Source organism: Aotus nancymaae, unplaced genomic scaffold (genome assembly GCF_030222135.1).
Source record: "Aotus nancymaae isolate 86718 unplaced genomic scaffold, 86718_ANA_hifiasm-v0.15.2.pri h1tg000011l, whole genome shotgun sequence".
NCBI classification, from domain to species: Eukaryota; Metazoa; Chordata; class Mammalia; order Primates; family Aotidae; genus Aotus; species Aotus nancymaae.
In genome coordinates this window covers 43491571-43511956 of record NW_026988422.1, presented here as the reverse complement: position 1 = coordinate 43511956, position 20386 = coordinate 43491571, and the positions used below count along the sequence as shown (strand labels likewise).

At 39.8% G+C, this 20386-nt stretch overlaps 1 protein-coding gene across 5 annotated transcripts in view; it reads left to right on the top strand.

Moving 5' to 3' along the window:
* The window catches only part of RTN1 (reticulon 1), a 390244-nt gene that overhangs the window by 354787 nt on the left and 15071 nt on the right, over positions 1–20386 (top strand). Inside the window, exon 1 of one of the 5 annotated variants that reach the window (XM_012462416.2) lies at positions 643–820. The exons of the other annotated variants lie outside the window; for them this stretch is intronic. Within the exon in view, the coding sequence (XP_012317839.1) occupies positions 760–820 (61 nt within the window). The 5' untranslated portion in view covers positions 643–759. Of the gene's footprint in view, positions 1–642; positions 821–20386 lie in introns of those variants that run through there. 5 annotated transcript variants of the gene reach the window in all.

Genomic DNA, 20386 nt, shown 5'->3' with positions numbered 1-20386 from the left:
GAGAGGGGTAACCCAAGAAATACACAAGCCCTCTGGGACAGAGCAGTAGGATTTCTCTCCAGTGACTGTTGCTTGCCAACAGAGGTTTTGGATATCTGTGGAATATTCCACAAGAAGGAGAGTATCTGGCAATTCTTCAGAAGATTCTAGGCAATTAAAATTCATCGAGGCCAGATTTTTAAGTTAGGGAAGGGAGAAATGAACGGTAAACAGTGGTGACAATTAGAGGACATTAACCTGCAAGCCTGACATTTATGATGTCGTTGACTTGGTCTTGTCCAGCAGGTTTCTTGGGTTTCTAAGAAATTTCTAGAATATGCACCTAGCATATTCTGGGAGTCAACTCCCAGGAACAGCCCAAGTCCCCCTCCTCTCACCCCCACCCTCCGCCCTTTTTCCCCTCCTTCTCCCAAACCTCCAGCCCCCTGTCGGCGTCGGTGTCCTCCCGGCCAGAAGCACTTTACCCGCCTCCAGGGTAGCACCCTTGGACAGTCCAGCCAACGCTGTCGCGTCGAGCGGCGCCCGCATCCCCGTGCGCGCAGGCGGCTCCGGGGCCGCGCCGCGCTGATTCGCTGCCGGCCGCGCAGACTGCGGCGCCAGCGACGCTCCCTCCCCTCGCCGTGCGCCGCCTGGTGCAGTCTCAGTCTCTCCGCAGCCGCGCGGCCACCGCGAGCCCAGCCGCTGCAGCCGGGCACCAACACCTGAGTGCACGCTCGGCGCCCCGGAGGAGAGCCACGGCGAGCCCCCAAAGCCCGCACGATGCAGGCCACTGCCGATTCCACCAAGATGGACTGTGTGTGGAGCAACTGGAAAAGTCAGGGTATTCTCTTTATTTCAGTAGTGCATGCCTGAGGCGCATGGGAAGCCCGGGACCCGGACTCGTCCACTGTGCATCATTTCACCTGTGGGACCTGTGCATGCTTTATAACTCAGAGCTTTCTGTTGGGGGGTAGTAAACCTGTTATTTCAAGAATCAAAATGGATGGTGCTTAGTTGTTGTTTTTTTTTCTTCTTTTTTTTAACCCCACCCCCACCCCTTTGTTTTGTCGTAATGTTGGTATTTTAAATAATGCATCATTCGCCTCCTCTGGGAGTTCTTTTGGGATCGGTGGATCATTCAGTACTTGTTTAATGTTTTCTCATCCCCGGAGTTAAAGTGCTTTCTTATTGTTCCATGCATCCCATTTATTTCTGCCCAAAGGTTGAAATCTCCTGGCAGAAGCATTAACTGAGAGGGCCAGAGTGCATCCTTTTAAGAGGGACACACCCATTTCAGGGTTGTTATTTGTGGTCACACAAAGGAGAGTGGAGATGCAGACTAGCTCTCGAAATCCTGAAAATATGATGGCGTAGCCACATATTAGGATGGTTCACTTTGAAATATTTGGGTTTCTTTTTCTGTCATTGGAGTAACCTGTAACTATTATTTATTAGTAATAGGTAGCTGTGAAACAAATGGAGGGAAAGAACGAAACAGTGCCGGTGGCCCTTGGTATAACAGATTTATTTTGGAATAGTCCATATTAGCACTGGGTGTGGCTACCCTCCAGCCTCGCTTGGATTGCTTTTCAGCCATTTTTATTCAGCCTCACACTTCACACATCCATCTCTCCTTTGTTACATTAAAATTCACCTTGCTCAGTTACAGAGTATGAGGAGAAAGATCATTTGCAAGAATGGATTGTGTGTAGTAACTTGGGTGTTTGTCGGAGGTAGTGTCTTTTCATATTTAATAAATATGGTTCTGAAGAAGGCGCGTTTAATTTAACCTGCAGGGTTTTGCAGCATCCCTCAGGAGACCAAGAATACTCTGAAGCAGCAGCTGATTTTATAAAAACCTGGCATCTTCCCCTTGTAATTTTATATCACAGGAAGGACAGGATGTCTTTTCATCTTTAATTCCTCTGTGGGGTTTTGTTTCAGTATATATTTTTAGAAAAAGTAAACATAAATCTCAGAATTAAAAGCCTGCTTGCCTTGCCTCTTGTTTGTTGGATTGGGTGACAATGACGTAAAATACAATCGTCTACTTCAAATTGTGTGAGTGTTGGAAATACAGTTGTCAAAAGTAAATCGATGGCATTGGTAAATTTAAAAGCCAATAAATAAGAACTTATGTATGGCAACTGAGGCACAATATTTTGAAGAATGATGACAACTACATGGAAGAGCATATGTTCAATATAGAAGGCAGCTGCGAAAATATATTGTGACATTTTATTCTTGTTCTGTGTTTAGACCCATGAAGTTTATTTGATATACACACTGACAAACAACTATGGCTTGATATAATATCAAATTTAGTTGGACATAGAGACTGATTTTTAGACTATTATTATAGAGTTTTTGCTATTTTTGACAAAAGTAGATATCCAAAGACAGCGGGTTTTCTGTTCTATTTGTATAAGATATTCACAAAATCTTTTGAATTAAATATCTTAATCTATTTCATCACAATCGTATGCATTTTGACTTGGTTGCCTCAGTTTATGTCTCTGAGGTTTTAAAAAACACATGGACTTTTATAATCAGAAATTAATACAAAATGTTTTAGTTTCTCCATTGAAGACAATAATTTTCATTTCTGATGTAGAACTGCTTGTGAAGATTAATTGAAGATCATTGAGAATCTTTTATACTCAGTGACCTTTAGTAGTCTTCAGTACCATTGATTTCCTTTTGTCAGATAGAATAAATCCATTATCTTGAAAATTGACTAATAAGTAACTGGGTGGAGAAGTGATGAGCACAAAGGATAAATTGTGAGGAGTGAATTATTCTTTTTTTTTTTCCTCACTGCGAAAACTTTTAACCTTAACAGAATCTACATTGAGATTTTTGTTTGTTTAGCATTTTTAGTGTATCCTCTTTCCTTCAGTTCCCTTATTCTCAAAAACAGTTGTTCTTAACCTTGTCTGCACATTAGAATCACCTGGGAAGCTTTAAAAACCACAAAGGATGCCTGGGCCCTACCCTAGAGATTCTGATTCAGTTGAGCTGAGCATCAGTATTTTTAAAAAGCTCCTTAGGTGAGTTTAATATGTAACCAGGATTGAAGTCACTGGATTATTATTTTGTAGAGATGTTGTCTCACTATGTTGCCCAGGTTGGTATCAGACTCCTGGCCTCAAGTAATCCTTCTGCTTCAACCTCCCAAAGTGTTGGGATTACAGGTTTGAGTCACCATGCCTAGCCCAGTGTGTAATAATTCTTAGTGAGCCAAACCCATAGACCAGCAGAAGTCCAGGATACCAATAAAAAATAAAAACAAAAATAAAAAATGGGTGTGATCTAGGAGCAGCTGTGAATGCAGTGGTAAAAAGTCAGTGCAACGTTGTTGATGACGTTCTCTAGAAGGATTAGGAGGGGCAAGTTTTGCTTGGAAAGGAAATAATGTGAGCTTTAGGTTTTCATCATATTATTAAATACTCCATGGAGAAATTGCAGCAGATTGACTATTTCATGAAGACTCCACTGAAACTAATTATAGTGTGCCATAAACACTGTAGTGCACATGCAAAAGGAACCTTATTAACATACATAATTTCAGTTAGACAAGAATGTTTAAAGAAAAGGAGGCTAAAGTTATCCTTATATACACTACATCACACCAATTCTGCTTTCCATTTAAAAAAATTATACTATCACCAAATATTGGTTAATAAATCAAAGCACATTCTTCTCAGTGAAAACAAAATGAGAATTAAATGACAACCTAATAAACACCTGTATATTCTTACAGATCAGTACCATCCTACTATTTACAGGACTCTTTTACTGAGTGGTTTATTTGAATTACTGCATTTAATCCCCACAAAACCCATGCAGTTTAAGTTTTATTATTGTCCTCATTTTGTAGGGGATGCCTGAGGCTTTCGTAAGAGCACACAGACAGTAATGTCAGAGGCTGGCTGCAAGCCTGGGCTGTCTCCAGAGACCCTCACTTCCCACTGCTCCACCGTCTGCCTCTGTCGATGGCTTTTTTCTCAATGATTTTTCTTTTTTTTTGAGACGGAGTCTCACTCTTTCTCCTGGGCTAGAGTGCAGTGGCGTGATCTCAGGTCACTGCAACCTCTGCCTCCTGAGTTCAAGTGATTCTCCTGCCTCAGCCTCCCAAGTAGCTGGGATTACAGGTGCCCACCACTACGCCCCACTAATTTTTTGTATTTTTAGTAGAGACGGGGTTTCACCATGTTGGCCAGGCTGGTCTCAAACTCCTGACCTCATGATTCGCCCACTTCAGCCTCCCAAAGTGCTGGGATTACAGGCGTGAGCCCCACGCCCGGCCTCCTCGATGATTTTTCTAAAGGTTTAAATTATCTCTGTGATGGTGATTGTGTGGGCTTGATAACCCCTTCACATTTACAAGTCTTCATTTTACCACACATCTTTTCATTTGAGCTTTTCAGCTTACTCTTGGACATTATGAGGCTCAGAAGTTAATTGACGTGCCCAAGGTTTTTTGGTAGCAAATTGTGTAGTAAAGGTGATTCTCTTGGCTTCAAATCCATAACTCCTCCCATCTCAGCACTCACTGCCTATCTTACTAATGCTAGGTTAGGGAAACTGAACTCTCATCTACGTCATCTGAGATATTTTCACAGACATTCTAATCTTTACAAATACAGCAAAACTTAGCAGAAAGGCAGTGATCTTGACCAATTTATACCATGGTTGTCACTGTCATCACCGCCATCATCAATTCATCATTCTAAAATTCTCTGTAAATATTAGCTATGTGCCAGTTGCTGTCCTAAGCTCTTGTTACATACCTGCTTTAATTAAGCCTCCGTGAGACTACTCTCATTTTATAAAGGAGGTAACTAAGGGATTTAAGAATGTGAGGGTCAGCAGTTTGCCCCAGGACATAACTGGATTCTGAACACAGGACATTCTGATCATGAAGCCTATACTTTTACACTTCTACCATACTACCTAAATCCAAATGGTGTTGTACTAGGGGAACAAAGTTTTATTAGAACCATGCATCCACATGATTCTGTTGTTCTCTAAAGATCATTTTTTCTCCCCAGATCTCACTATACTCAACAATTTCACCTGGCAGGATGCTTAATAGTGTGGTAGATTGATACATGAGTGCTTGGGGCTAAAGGTCACCTCCCACTTTACTCTGTGTGGCAATATTTTGTAGTTACAGATTGCCAGAATGTAAGTTATTGATGGAAGATGAAACACTTTCCAGAGAGCATAACCTAAATGCAGTCATTTTTTTACAAAATATTTTGAAACTTTTATGCTGATCTACAGTGCTCCTGGAAATACTTCCAAATAGTCTGTTCTAAAAGGAGCTAGTCTGAAACATGAAAGAGCTAAGCATCCCAGAATACACAGAGGAAATAATCTATTTTAGCCACAGTAATTGAAAAAAATAAATGCATACCTTTGGGAATGGCATTTGGGAAAGACATTTTACACAGATACAGGCAGACTAATATCACCTTTTATCAAAATCAGCATTTTATTTATACCCCTTATTAAAATATTGTACAAATACTACGATGTAAATGTTAACATTTACATACTCCCTGGCTCTGAAGATTCTAATGGGATCCAATGGGAAAACTGGCTTAGCTGGAGAGATGGGGATTTTTTTTCCCTTAGTGAAAGAAAAACCCTTATTACGCAGATAATATACCAAATGTAGGTAGTCAATCACTCCACTGAAAAATAAATTCTTTTTCACAATGTATTGACATTTTCAAGAGAAACTTTCGAAGGAAACATTAACAAACTTTGGGAGGGGAATAATGGCTCTATTTTTTTCTAAAAATGATGAAGGCACATTATGAACATTTTCATTTGTACAAAGAGAGGTTCAAAAAAAGCCACAGATTACTCAAAATCTTACTACCCAGAGTTAATAATTGTTAAGATTTGCTGGATATTATCTAGATACTGCATAAAAATGAAACTAAAGGGCTAGGTAGGCAACAAAAGAGTGTTTATAAAATCAGATTGAATATATTACAAAAAGAATTTAAAATAATTTAACAGAAATGGACATGAAACAAAGAATTGTGGAACTTCACATACATATTTCATTACTAATGAGCTGTTCCTTCCTGAAAATTGAGAAAAAGACTGATAAACATCAAAAGGTTTGAATCATTTTTTTAGTTACATGTTGCAGTTTTAGACCCTCCAGATGGACTCTCTGCAGTGTCCAACATTTTTTTTTTTAAAGATTCATTATGGGTGAGAAAGGTTGACAAAAATGCTGGTCTAAATTTACATCTTCAAATCTATTATTTTTCTCAGATTTCTGTTGAATACTTGTTTCATTTAAAAAAATGGGCCAGGGGCGGTGGCTCATGCCTATGATCCCAGCACTTTGGGAGGCTGAGGCAGGCAGATCACTTGAGGTCAGGAGTTTGAGACCAGCCTGGTCAACATGGTGAAACCCCGTCTATACTAAAAACACACACAAAAAATAGCTGGGCATAGTGGTGCGTGCCTGCAGTCCCAGCTACTCAGGAGGCTGAGGCAGAAGAATTGCCTGAACCCAGGAGGCGGAGGTTGCGGTGAGCCGAGATCGCGCCATTGCACTCCAGCCTGGGTAACAAAAGCGAAACTCCGTCTCAAAAAAAAAAAAAAAAAAACACAAAGAAATGATAATCCTAATATTCTATGACCAAAGCATTATGATTACTATATATCAATAGGGATTGTGGATGAAATCTTCCGTCATAGTTACCAGGCCCTTCCTTCTTCATCATTTTTAAAAAGTGTCTTTCCCTCCTTCTCTCCCTTTCTTATATCTGAAATGATATTCTGTACTCAATTATTTCTCATCTTTAGACCAGTTAATATGTTCTGGAACAGAATGTGAAGTAATTGATGTATCTTAAATTACCTTATAATAGAATTAAATTCTAAAATCCACTGAATCCAACATAACCAGATCTATTATGAGTTAGGCCTTGAGTGGTTAACTTTCAGAGTAGCACTTTTCTTTTTGAAAATAATTAAATGTACGTCACAGGCAAATTTCCCATCTTCCTCCTAAGTTGTGTGCCTATTTGCATCCATGTATTGTTGATATACTGTCACCTTTCTAGTTCTTATGAAAGTATAGGCCGGGCGCCAGAGCTCACACCTATAATCCCAGCACTTTGGGAGGCCAAGGTAGGTGGTCCACCTGAGGTGGACCAGCCTGTCCACCTCAAACCAGGAGTTTGAGACCAGCCTGTCCAACATGGTGACACTTTATCTCTACTAGAAATACAAAAATTAGCTTGGCCTGGTGACACACACCTGTAATCATAATTACGAGGCTGAGGGAGGAGAACTGCTTGAATTCAGGGGGTGGAGGTTGCAGTGAGCCAAGATCATGCCATTGCACTCCAGCCTGGGCAACAGAGTGAGACTCTATCAAGAAAAGGGAAGGGAGAAAGGGAGGAAGGGAGGAAGGAAGGAAGGAAGGAAAGAAGGCAGGCAGGCAGGCAGGCAGGAAGGCAGGCACAGCCATTCAAACAAATATGCCTGCCTTATGATGAAGCTCATAATTGGAAAGCTAGGAATTTGACATTAATGATTCTTTAAAAGCCATCTTCTCTCAAGGTGACAGTTAATAATGTTAATTACTTTAAAATCTTGATAATTAAAATTATATTCCAAACTTACAGCATGTATTTCAAATAAGAAAATTGTTAGCAGTTTTAAAACTTAAAAGTATAGAGTTCTATTACCCCAAAGTATGTTTAAGCTCTGTCTTTAAGTTCAAGTTGAGCAGTGTTGTCTTACTGTTTCATGAAATAAAATTCTAAATTCTTCCTTATTTCCTATATTGCCAAAGGAGAAAACATAATTCAGCATTACTCCTGAGCTCTTTGACAAAGTTGGTGTCAATGTTGAATAAATGAAAAGTACAACTACAAGTTTTAATTTTTAGAATTTATTCATTTCTACTCATTTTACAAAGAAAATGCTTTAAATGTGGTCATATCTTATCTCCTTTCTTCAGAAACAGTTCACCAAACAGCAGATTGGCAAATTTCAAATTTGGTGATAATTGGCATCAAGAACATAATATTTTATTGAATGGAACAGAGGTACGATGAGAAATCATTCCTTTTCTTTTGTCCTTTTAGTTCAAGAAATATTTTTGCTGTTACCATCTTGGCTCAAATTTTAAATATATTCATTTTTTAAGAAAGGAGCCAACAGCTGTCTACCTCATGGTTCTTTTCTATTCCACTACAATTATGCGTTTTAAGAAAGGGTGACACAATCTTAAGATTTTGTGGCTAATTATGGTTGATGACCAACAGACCAAATGAACACTTTGTATTTTGATGAGATCAGAAGGCTTAAAGAAAGAAAAAGTACTTGAAGACAATCATTATTGAGTACCTCAAAGTTCTTTCTTCATGCCTCAACTATCATATTCCCAAAGCCTGTCTTTTCCTCCCTGTGACCATTTCTTCCTTTGATCCCAGTTACCCTGTGAAGATCCCCCCACGTGAGCCTTGGCTTTGCCAGAGGTCTAGGAGGAGGAGGAGCTTGCACAACTGTCTGGAATACACAGGCCCTGCTGTTTCACTTCCTGGGCAGGCCCACCCCACAATGCTGACCAAGGGCTTACACATCATCATGTTAACTTTACAGCTTGGAAAGAATGGGAATGTTCTAGTCCTAGTGGTTAGACCTAGCAAACAGGAATTACATTCATTTCTAACCAAGGAAAATGTTAAGCCCTCCATAAAGATAAAGCAGTTTTTGCCTTCAGTCCAACCTGAGGAGTAGCCATTCGGGAATAGTGTATTTGCTTTTCTCTCTCATGGAAGAAAAGCAGCAGAGATTGCTATTGGCTGTGGCTTTGACACTCGAATCTTTTATTTTCCATTGTTCCACCAAAGCTCATTTAAAGTAGTAGATTAAATGATATGCTCTTTTACTGTCTATAAAAAGCACCAGGCTTAGTGTGTCTTTCCTCTCAAAACATCCACAGAATTATTTAAGGGTCTAGAAATAGTGTTGGCATTTTTCTCTTGACGGCCATATAGGTTGTAGTTAGGAGGTGTGAGGGAAGGGCCTGGAAAATGAAATCAAAAGGTGTTTTATCAGCAAAAGTCACTGCCAGCAGTTTTCCCTCTGGGCTCAGGGCTCCTAGATTACCATGTGAACCTTCAACTGATGTGGGAGACTATCTTGGTAAATGAAACTCCTGACTAGAAGATGTCATCTTGGAAAGTCTCTATGTTTAAAGTATTTTGTTACATCTACTTCTGTTTTGTTTCTCCAGTTTAATGTCAAACGAGGGAAGATTAAAGAAGGAAAAAGTTACTTCTATTTTTTCTGGTTAACCTTTTGTGGTGACATTTTGTTTCCTTCATGAAAATCAGTCAGAAAAAAACTGGCTTTTAATCACTGCTTGGGACACTGGGTTGGAAACAACTGAGGTTTGTCTAGCCTTCTTAGTCTGTTCACAAGGTAGTCAATTATTGTAGTTAAATCATTGGAAGCTTGCTAAAAAGTAAATAAATGTCAACAGCATATCATTTTTCAACAGTCCTTTTGTTGAAATGCTGACATTACCAATGAACAGGAATTTCTCACATCTTCTCACTTGGCCTTATTTATTTGTTTGTTTTTATTTATTTATTTAAGATGGAGTGTTGCCCTGTCACCTAGGCTGGAGTGCAGTGGCTTGATCTCAGCTCACCACAAGCTCCGCCTCCCAGGTTCAGGTGATTCTCCTGCCTCAGCCTCCCGAGTAGCTGGGATCACAGGCGTGTGCCACCACACCCAGCTGATTTTTTTCTTTTTGTTTTTTTGTTGTATTTTTAGTAGAGACAGTTTCACCATGTAGGCCATGCTGATCTCAAACTCCTGACCTCAGGTGATCTGTCCACCTCAGCCTCCCAGAGTGCTGGGATTACAGGCATGAGCCACTGGACCTGGCCTCACTTGGCCTTTTACAAAGTAGCACTAACTTGTCACCACTTGTCAGCAAGTGTTGTAGTGCTGCCTAAAATATTTTCTGTACCAAGATGGAATAAAATTACACAGTTAAGAATATGGTACCATAATGAAGATAATTATGCACAATTTATTGCCATTTTATATTATCCACGTATATTACATTTTGCCTTATAAATAAAATATAAATAGCTGCACTACTTGTCTTTTTAGTTCATACATTTTTAATAAACTTTCTGAATACTGTAGCCACTATTGGGTTATTTGAATGGATTTAAAATATTTTCCCAAAACAAAAAATTTGGACTACAGCAAAGGACTTTCTAGAAATTTGACATAGGATTTAATTTCCACTTAGCTATTAATTCAAACCTTGGATCACTTCTTTTATTCTTCTTTGCTTATTGATTGGATTCTGGAAATGAGGGGAGCACTGATTTCAACATTTGGTGTTAGGATTCTTCAAATCTGCTACTTCACCTTTGGCTGAATTCATTTTAAGACAGTCCCAGGCAGGCTGCGGTGTGTGTACTCATAGCTGTGGTTTGAGGACTATGATGAATTCACCAGGCCCAGTTCTTTTATCAAATTGATAGGACACACAGATCTCTCATTTCAAAACCAATATGTTTCTCCTCAATTTTTAGCAAAGTAGCTTTAATTGTTACAGCTGGCAAAGCAATATCATAATATGCCTGTCCTAGTAAGTATTCTTAGCTAATATACTCAGATATTTAAACTCTTTCCTGTCTTTCCTGCATTAGGAAGATATTAAAAGAGAAAAGCTGCTCATACTTTGTTATACCTAAAGACCACTGTGGGTAATTCATTCCAATAACAGAGTTACTTAATGTTTTTCTTACTGGGTTCTAAGGAAACTTTATTCAAGTACCTTCTTTTCTGGATTGGGTACTATAAAGCTTCCTACACAAGTTGATATCACTCTAAACAAAATTAAAATGTGAAAAATCGGCATTTACACAGCAGATTTGGAATGCAGAAATTCTATTCTCTGATCCCATCACCTCCTACCCTTCCCACTGAATCATCAGAACTTTGGGCCATTTCCTGGCACTCTGACCACACATGGCCATTGCCACTCTCCCAGCCTGACAGACACCAGCCGTTTGGACTGTCCATCATTCCCAGCCTGAACCCCAGGGTTATTCATTTCAATTCTGTCCTCTTGTACCTTAGAGTCCTCTGATCATGCTCCTTGGGCCTACTCACAGCCCTGGGCCAGCCCCACCACCCACTGATCAGAACATTCAGCATCTAAATCTATTGAATGGACCCCTAAGAAATCCTTGACTTTAACCAAACCCTCTTCACTTTTTGGCAGTCCATTTATTCATTTCTTTTTGCAACCTTACTGTATTTTTCTAGACCAGTGCTGTCCAATAGAAATATAATATAAGCCACAAATATAACTGTAAATTTTCTAATAGCCATATTAAAAAGTAACAAGAAACAGGAGAAATTCTTTTTGATTATATATTGTATTATTATATCCAAAAGTATTAGCCTTTCAACATATCAATACAAAAAGCATTAATGAGATATTTTACATCCTTTTTTGTACTAAGTCTAAGATCCAGTATGTAGTTGACACTAAAGAACATCTCATTTGGGACTAGCCCTGTTTCAAGCACCCAGTACTTTATGTGACTTATTACTACTGTATTGGACAGTGCAGACCTTGACATTTCCTACTCTATTCAAGCCCCACCCTTAATCTGCTTAGCCTCAGGAACCTCCTGACTCATTTTCCAGGGAAAATTCAAGTTAATTTCCCTTTTTATGTTATTTTACCACTTTAGGTTATTTTTGTTCCTCCTCAACACATATCTATGGCCACACCTATAACTTTCCACAATGCCCCTCCATCTTTACCTATTTCTCTTCTTCTTCCTTCTTTGAAAACAATAAACTATGAATAATCCCATTTTTTCCTGTCTTTGTGGAGACTTTGCTTCATCAAATCTGTTTTCCAAAATCTTTACCCCTCTCTTCCCACTAATAATCCTAAGTTTTGCTCAACCTAAAGGTTTACTTGTTGCTACTACTCCCGAAACTACCATCTTCTTTAACACTTTGAACTTCCCCCCACCCACCCAGCCCCTTACAATAATGGCTTCTGTCCCCACTACTCCTAACACTGCTCCCTGCAAAGTTATGAATGACCTTCCTTCCTGTCTCCAAATCCAGTGGTCCTTTCTGCATTCCCATTTCCTTGTTATGTCTACAGCATTCCACACTGTAGCTCACCCCTTTTTTCTGGGAAATGTCCTCCTTGGCTGCCATAACCTACACTACTGTGGTGCCCTTTCTAACAGGTGGACTTCTCTTTTCTATGCACCCACTTATTCCTTTCAATCTCAAGTGATGTCTTCATCCTAAACTGCATCCCTTAGCCTGTCCTCCATTGGAGATTTCCTCCATTTTCATGGCTGAAGTCATCATTTACACTTAGCATACAACCAAGAGTAAATATTCAGCCCCCTGTACTAAATTTTAGCCCTGCATTTCCAGTGGCCTACTGTATATATTCATCTAAATATCATTGGATATGTGATTTTAAGGACCATGTTAACTCGGGCCACTGTGACAGAGCCTAAAGAGCAAGTCATTTAACGTCTAAGCTTTATAAAAATTAGTAGTGTGTGCAGTTGTCAGCCTCATTTCATCTCTGATCTCATCTCTGCCCCAGGCTGTGTCAGAATGCCCTGCTTAGATGTCATCATGTCAGAATCTGGAGATTTAAAGACAAGTGTCAGCTCTTCCCCAAACCAGTTCACTCTCAAATTTCCTGTTTTTGGCAGTGATACTAATTACTCAATCACCCAGCTTTGAAATGTTGTTTTCACCCTTAATTAGCTCTTCCGCCTTTCTCCCACAGTTAATTAGTCACCATTCTTGTCAACTAATCCTTTGTAATATTTCCTTTTACCTACCCCATCTCCTTAACAAATTGTCCGCCACACTCACATACCATCCCACATCCTCTTTATCAATTCTAGTACTATCTCTTCCTCAAACTCAACTTTTGCCACCTACAACAGTACAAGATATGTTGGCATTGATTCAGCATTTGTCAAAAGAATGTTCAATCTTCCCAGCTAGACCTAAAGTTCCTTAAAAGCAGGATCAGAATTTTTTTATTTCTTCATTCCTGTGCTTACTTAGATAATAGATGATCAATAACTGTTTACTATTGAAATGACTTTTTACTCAAAGAAATTTCTCTTTAAATACCTAACTCCAAAAGCTTTGTAAGTATAATCAAATTTCTCTAAGCTAATTTTACGTAACTTTTGGCAACATTAACATGTAATGTGAGAGAGGCAACTATTTTGTTTTGGAAAAACCATCAGATTTAGGATTTGATCCTGATTCTCCTATTAACTAGCCAAGATGCAAGTGTAACCACCCAAGGGGTTTACCTTGCCTGCTGCCTAGACAGCGCTGATTCATCAAGACAAGGGAATTGCAAAAGAGTAATTCACACAGAGCCGGCTGTGCAGGAGACCCAAGTAGTGATTTACAAAGAGCCAGCTGTGCAGGATACCCAAGTTTTATTATTACTCAAATTAGTCTCTCCAAACATTCGGGTAGCAGAGTTTTTATTTAAAGACAACTTGGTTTGTCAAGGGGAAGCCAGTGAGCCAGAAGTGCTGACTGGTCAGAGGTGAAATCATAGTGAGTTAGACCTGTCTTCTTGCACTCAGTCAGTTCCTGGGTTGGAGCTACAAGATCAGATGAGCCAGTTTATTGATCTGAATACAGCCAGCTGATCCACCAAGTGCAGGGTCTGCAAATATCCCAAGCATTGATCTTAGTAGCAGTTTAGGGAGGGTTAGAATCTTATAGCCTCCATGCATGACTTCCAAACCATAATTTCTCATCTTGTGGCTGTTAGTCCTACAGAGGCAGTCTAGTCCCCAGGCAAGAAGAAGGTATGCTCTGGGAAAGGGCTGTTACCATCTTTGTTTAAAATGTAAACTAAGTTTCTCCCAAAGTTAGTTCAGCCTACACCCACGAATGAACAAGGACAGCTTGGAGGTTAGAAGCAAGATGGAGTCAGTTAAGTTAGATCTCTTTCACTGTCTCAGTCATAATTTTGCAAAGGTGGTTTCAATCCCTCCCTTTAGGTTTTATAACACCTTAATCTTAAGGTGTAGGCTATGAAGATGGGAAAAGGCCATTGATTGCTCTGGCTTCTTCCTACTGACAGAGGACAGGGATGAAGTGGGAATGGGAGTGAACCCCAAGATGAGAAGAGTGGAGCCGCTTTGCAGCTGTCTGAGTATACTCATGCAGGCCTGGCTGGGCTTTTAAGGCTTCCATGGCAAAAACATTTGTATTCTTGTTTATAGTTTTACTACAGTGTTTACGTGAACAGCCTACTATAAGGTAAATAACAAGTTCTAGGATGAGGAGTACAATTCCCAGTTTTAAAAGCAAAGATTTGAAAGCATTAGTTTGGGGACTGATAACCCACAAAGAATTTAGAATTTAGTTTAAACTGCAGAAAAAAACCCAAGAACAGCTAACAACAGTGCACTATAGTTTTTCTTTTGAAGTACAATTCTTCTCTCTCCAGTCCCCATTTTTATTAAAAACAAATCATAAGAGAACTGATTTGTTTACAAAATAAACTTCAGTTTTAATGTTCTCAGCCTAGCTATTTGCATAAAGTGCAGCAAGAATAATTATTTTTCACTTAGGCTTTTTTCATTGGCTTTGCTAGAACTTTGTTTCATAAAGAATTTTAGATGATACTTTTTAAAAGCCAAGCCCAGCAATGGGTTTGTATCCTTAATACCTATGAGGTAGAAAAATTCCTCTTCTCTTCAGGTCCCAAGACAGGGTTGTAGTGGGAATGGGAGTGAACCCCTTTAACTGTTCCAGTTAAAGCCTTGGTAAAATAACCAATTTCTCCAATGTATCCTACTACAAAAGAAAACAGATTCTTATTGCACTTATGCAATTAATTGTACTTCCATAAATTCGGAATATTCACAAATAGTTTCCAAATTCTGGAGAAATTAAGTAGAGAGGAACAAATATGCTCCAAATTTTACTCACTTGTTAAAAGTTGCAAATAGCTCCAAAGAAGTAAGTTCTCTTGACTCTGAAAACAAAAAGTTTAGCAATGTTTAACACATAAGCTTTCCATGAGAGTCCTAGAAGTTTGTTTTTTTCCCTCTTTCAATAGCACAATTTTTAAAGTTATTTGAGACCTGTAGTTAAGAGTTCTATATCTGATTATAAACTACCTTTTGAAAAGAACCAAAGCAAGACAAAATGTCTGTGGATGACAAAAGTCTATAGCCACTATTAAAGCTACAGTTGACTAGGAATTTTGGAGACTTTTGTGGCATATAACAATTATACATAGCAATTATAATTATTAATAATGTACACTAAATTATATCAACATTATAGAAGTTTCCCATAATTTTGGAACACATACTAACATTTATACAAATAAAGTGCAAAGTAAACCAAATACCATTTACTCTTCTATTTAAAAGATTTACCTCGGTTTTAATGTCACAATCTCCAGCATTATTAATTAGAAACCTGCATTTAAGAGCACCTGTTAGATGTTACAGCTGATTATAAAACCATTTTTTTAAAGAGGACCAAAATGAGAGAATTGTCTCTGGACTACAAAAACATTTTAAGGCAGCCACAGTTAAAGACACAATTGACAAGGAATTGTGTTACCTCTGTGGCACAGTCTGTTAATATAATAATTATTGATGTGATATAACATAATAATGACTAATAAAATACACTAAGTTATATTGGACTTACAGGGGTTTTACATTATTTACATATACCAATAACACATTTACACAAACATAGACCAAAGAAAACTAAACACCATTTCATAATTGACAATGCTTTCTGTATGAGTTTTGTACCAAATAAACCAAAGGTTATTTTTGGACTTTAGAAGACCTAATATCTAAAATATTAGGTAAGAAAGAGACATAATTTATAATTTGATGTTGGAAAGTTTGTTAAATATCAAAGGTTTAAAACACTGGATATCACAAAATAGAATCCTAGGCTATTTAATCCTATTTTTCTGACAAAATATTTGATTTTTGCACTTATGTTTCTAAGCCAATTAATCAGAGCTTTTTTTATATATAAACATACAACACATATAAATACATAGAAGATTCAGCACTTATGAAATTTTTCATTTGCCAGTTTCTTAACTGGATGACTGGCTTCAGGGTGGAGCCCTTGGAGGAACAGGGCCAGGAAAGCCTGCATTTCTAGGGCCAAAGAATCAGCAAATAAGCAGCTGAAGGCAAAGATAGATCCCCAAAATTAAGGGTGCCATTTTATACTGGATCCTGGATCCTCAAAAGGAGGAAAATACTTGGGAGAGGACAGTGCAGTGCTTCTACCAGGCATTTTATTGCAAGGCAACCCAAAGCCAATCAGCCCATTTTGTAATCAGCCTGTCTCCCATAGGAGTCTTATCTCCCAAGAGGGGCGTGGGGATGTTTTCTTATCTTCCAAGTGGCCAAAAGCATGCTTCTCTGATCCAAGTGTGCAAAGAATTTAGTATCCCTCCATAAATACTATTAGCCATCCCTTAAAGTATATTTCCTACCTAGTTATCATAATGTGATGTAATTTCTGATACCCCCAAAACTCAAAACCATCAGATAACACAATGCAAAACAGAACAGAGCCTTTAATTTTACGAAGGCTTTATCTGTTTTTTGTTTTTTGTTTTTTTTTTTTTTTAAGACGGAGTCTCGCTCTTGTTACCCAGGCTGGAGTGCAATGGCGCGATCTCGGCTCACCGCAACCTCCGCCTCCTGGGTTCAGGCAATTCTCCTGCCTCAGCCTCCTGAGTAGCTGGGATTACAGGCACGCACCACCGTGCCCAGCTAATTTTTTTGTATTAGTAGAGACGGGGTTTCACAATGTTGACCAGGATGGTCTCGATCTCTCGACCTCGTGATCCACCCGCCTCGGCCTCCCAAAGTGCTGGGATTACAGGCTTGAGCCACTGCGCCCGGCCTATCTGTTTTTAATTCTTGGGATTTTATGAGGAAAACAGAGGGTTTTTTTCCCAAAACAGGGTCTGTGATGTCTTCTCTGTTTTTCCCAGTGAGTTCCAGGCTACCAGAAGTTATCTCAGGGCCTCTCGTATGTGCATTAAGATGTGCAAGACAAAAAAAATGGAGAAAAATAATTCAATCGACTGAGAAGAAAAAACCTTTTTCCAGAAAAACAAATTCCAAGAAGAGGAAATCATAAAGCCCTTTAAATATATCTATGGGCCAGGTGCAATAGCTCACACCTGTAATCCCAGCACTTTGGGAGGCTGAGGCAGGTGGATCACAAGATCAGGAGTTTGAGACCAGTCCGGCCAACATGGTGAAACCCTGTCCCTACTACAAATACAAAAAATTAGCCAAGTGTGGTGATGCATGCCTGTAGTCCTAGCTACTCGAGAGGCTGAGGCAGGAGAATCGCTTGAACCCAGGAGGCGGAGTTTGCAGTGAGCCAAGATCGTGCCACTACACTCCAGCCTGGATGACAGAGCAAGACTCCATCTCAATCAGTCAATCAATCAATCAATCTATAGCTTGTTTATCCACTTTTAATTAAGCTGACTTTTAACCATAGTGTTCTTTAAAATAAAAAAAAAAATCCTTTCAAATCTCTTATTACCTGACTTTAGCCATGCCAAGTGGCCAATATTTTTACTTTCTGAACTTTACCAAAGGTAACCTCCTATATATTTCAAACACATTTTCTTTGAAGAAAGCAGTTTCTTTTTTTTACAAGATTTAGAATTTCCACAAGGTAGTTTAAAGAAAGGAAAATTCAAGAGAAGAAATTAGAAGTCATGTATGGGGGGGAACCCCAATAAATGGCAAAGTTATACTAATCAGAATGGAATTATTCCAGAAGCCAACAATTGAACCCAGGCCACCACCGTCAAAAGATAAAGCTTCAGATACTGAGCTATACAGCATTGAGCAGTTTCTATTGCTTTTCCCAGAAGGAGCCTAGAAAAGCCAAATTCAAGCTTGCAAGGCTTTTAACTGCTCCAGAAAAAATTTAAGGACTATGACATGAACCCCAAAATTCCTGTCCTGGATAGTGGAAACCGAAGAAAGTATCACTACATGGTCACAAGTTTAAGCTATTAAGGACACAAAACCAGACAGAGAAATTTTATACAGTATCAGTTTCAGGGACCCGTAGCAAAGTTTGTAACTAACCAGCCTGCCAAGCTGGCTTGAAAGGCAGGCTTATAGGGGTCCTAGACCCACAGTCTATCCTGCAATACCCTTCTCTCCATTACAGAACACAGAAAGACAAATTTTTAGCACAAAGTACACAGCATTTGCTACAGCCTAAGACTGATCTGACAAATCCTTTTTTCTATTAATCAAACCTTTGCAGAGAAGACCAATAGTTTACTGTTTTACCTAGACAGAGAGAGAGACCAGAACTTGACTGGTAAGAATTTCTTACCCTTTTTGCTGGCATACCAGGTTTCTCTTTCTCTGCAGCTTCCAGAAGAATGGAGTAGCTTCTGATGACCCGGCTTGTTTGTGCTATAGCAGTGGGGTTCCAGACACTTTACAAGAGAAAATCACCTTTTACTGTTTTATGGAACCACAGCAAGATTCTTAATTTGCATAATGCTGCGCAGTGGGCTGCATGGAGAACCAAATTAACATTTTCCATCCCAGCAAAATACACATAAGAAAACAGATGTTAGTCACCTTGTTCAGCACCCAGTGTCAGCCTGGAAAAGCTAAAACTTTTTACCTTTAGTCCTGATCCACTCCACATCAGGGTGGATGACCTCCAGATGATAATTCACAATGGGGTCAGTGGTCAAGGTGAAGAGCAGATAGTCACCCCTGAGTTAGGCCTGCTGGACTCCCATCAGCAACCCCCTCTGAGATCCCTTCCACATATACAAACACACACAAAGAGGAGATGGACAGAAGGCCTTCCAAATTAAATCCCTAACCAAGAACTCCAAGAGTATCCCTTCCAAATTATCCTCCTATTCTCCATCTGAGAAACCTCCTCGAAATCTTCCTAATTGAGGACAAGTCTCCCAAACCAGGATTCTTCCTACTAGTTAGAATGAACCAACTGAAGGCCAGATGCGGTGGCTCATGCCTATAATCCCAGCACTTTGGAAGGCCAAGGCAGGTGGATCACCTGAGGTCCGGAGTTTGAGACCAGCCTGACCAACAAGGTGAAACCCTATCCTACTAAAATTACAAAAATTAGCCAAGTGTACTGGCAGGCACCTGTAGTCCGAGCTGCTTGGGAGGCTGAGACAGGAGAATTGCTTGAACCCAGGAGGCGGAAGTTGCAGTGAGCCAAGATCGTGCTACTGCACTCCAGCCTGGGCAACAGAGTGAGACCTGTCTCAAAAAAAAAAAAAAAAGGACCAACTGAGACCCCCAGGAGCCAGATACCCTTCAATAATGGAGCTACAGACACCCCACAATGGGGCTACAGGCACCTCACCATAAGACTACATTACCAGTCAGGACAAGAAAGGAGGCATTGGCAGTGCCTAGGATACTCACCAATCTAGACACCCCTCAATGGGATTATAGACAGACACCCCACCATGGGGCTACAGACACCCTGTGATATGGCTACAGTTAAGGGACATCTCCCCAGGACCATTTCTCCATTGCAATTAAATCCATGCACATTGGGTCAGCAGCATCATGCCAGCAGAAAGAATACCAGAGTCAGTCCCCAGTCCAAGAGAACTAGGAGGCCACTTGGGTTGGCTTTTGGATCCATTGCTGGAGGGGGACCACTGAACCACAGGCAGGTAGTCACAAAGGCAATCCCAGATGATACCCCAAATTTGTAACCACCCAAGGGTTTCACCTTGCCTGCTGCCTAGACAATGCTAATTCATCAAGACAGAGGAATTGCAATGAAGAAAGAGTACTTCACACAGAGCCGGCTGTGCAGGGGACTCAAGTTTTATCATTACTCAAATCAGTCTCTCGGAGCATTCAGGGAGCAGAGTTTTTAAGGATAACTTGGTGGGTCGGGAGAAGCCAGTGAGCAAGGAGTACTGATTGGTCAGAGATGAAATCATATCGAGTTGGAGCTGTCTTGTTGTGCTCAGTTAGTTCCTGGGTCAGGACCACAAGATCAGATGAGCCAGTTTATTGATCTGAGTGGGGCCAACTGATCCATCAAGTGCAGGGTCTGCAAAATATCTCAAGCATTGATCTAAGGAGCAGTTTAGGGAGGGTCAGAATCTTGTAGCCTCCAGCTGCATGACTCCTAAACCATCATTTCTCTTCTTGTCGCTAATGTTTGTCCTACAAAGGCAATCTAGTCCCCAGCTAAGAAGAAGGTGTTCTTTGGGAAAGGGCTGCTACCATCTTGGTTTAAA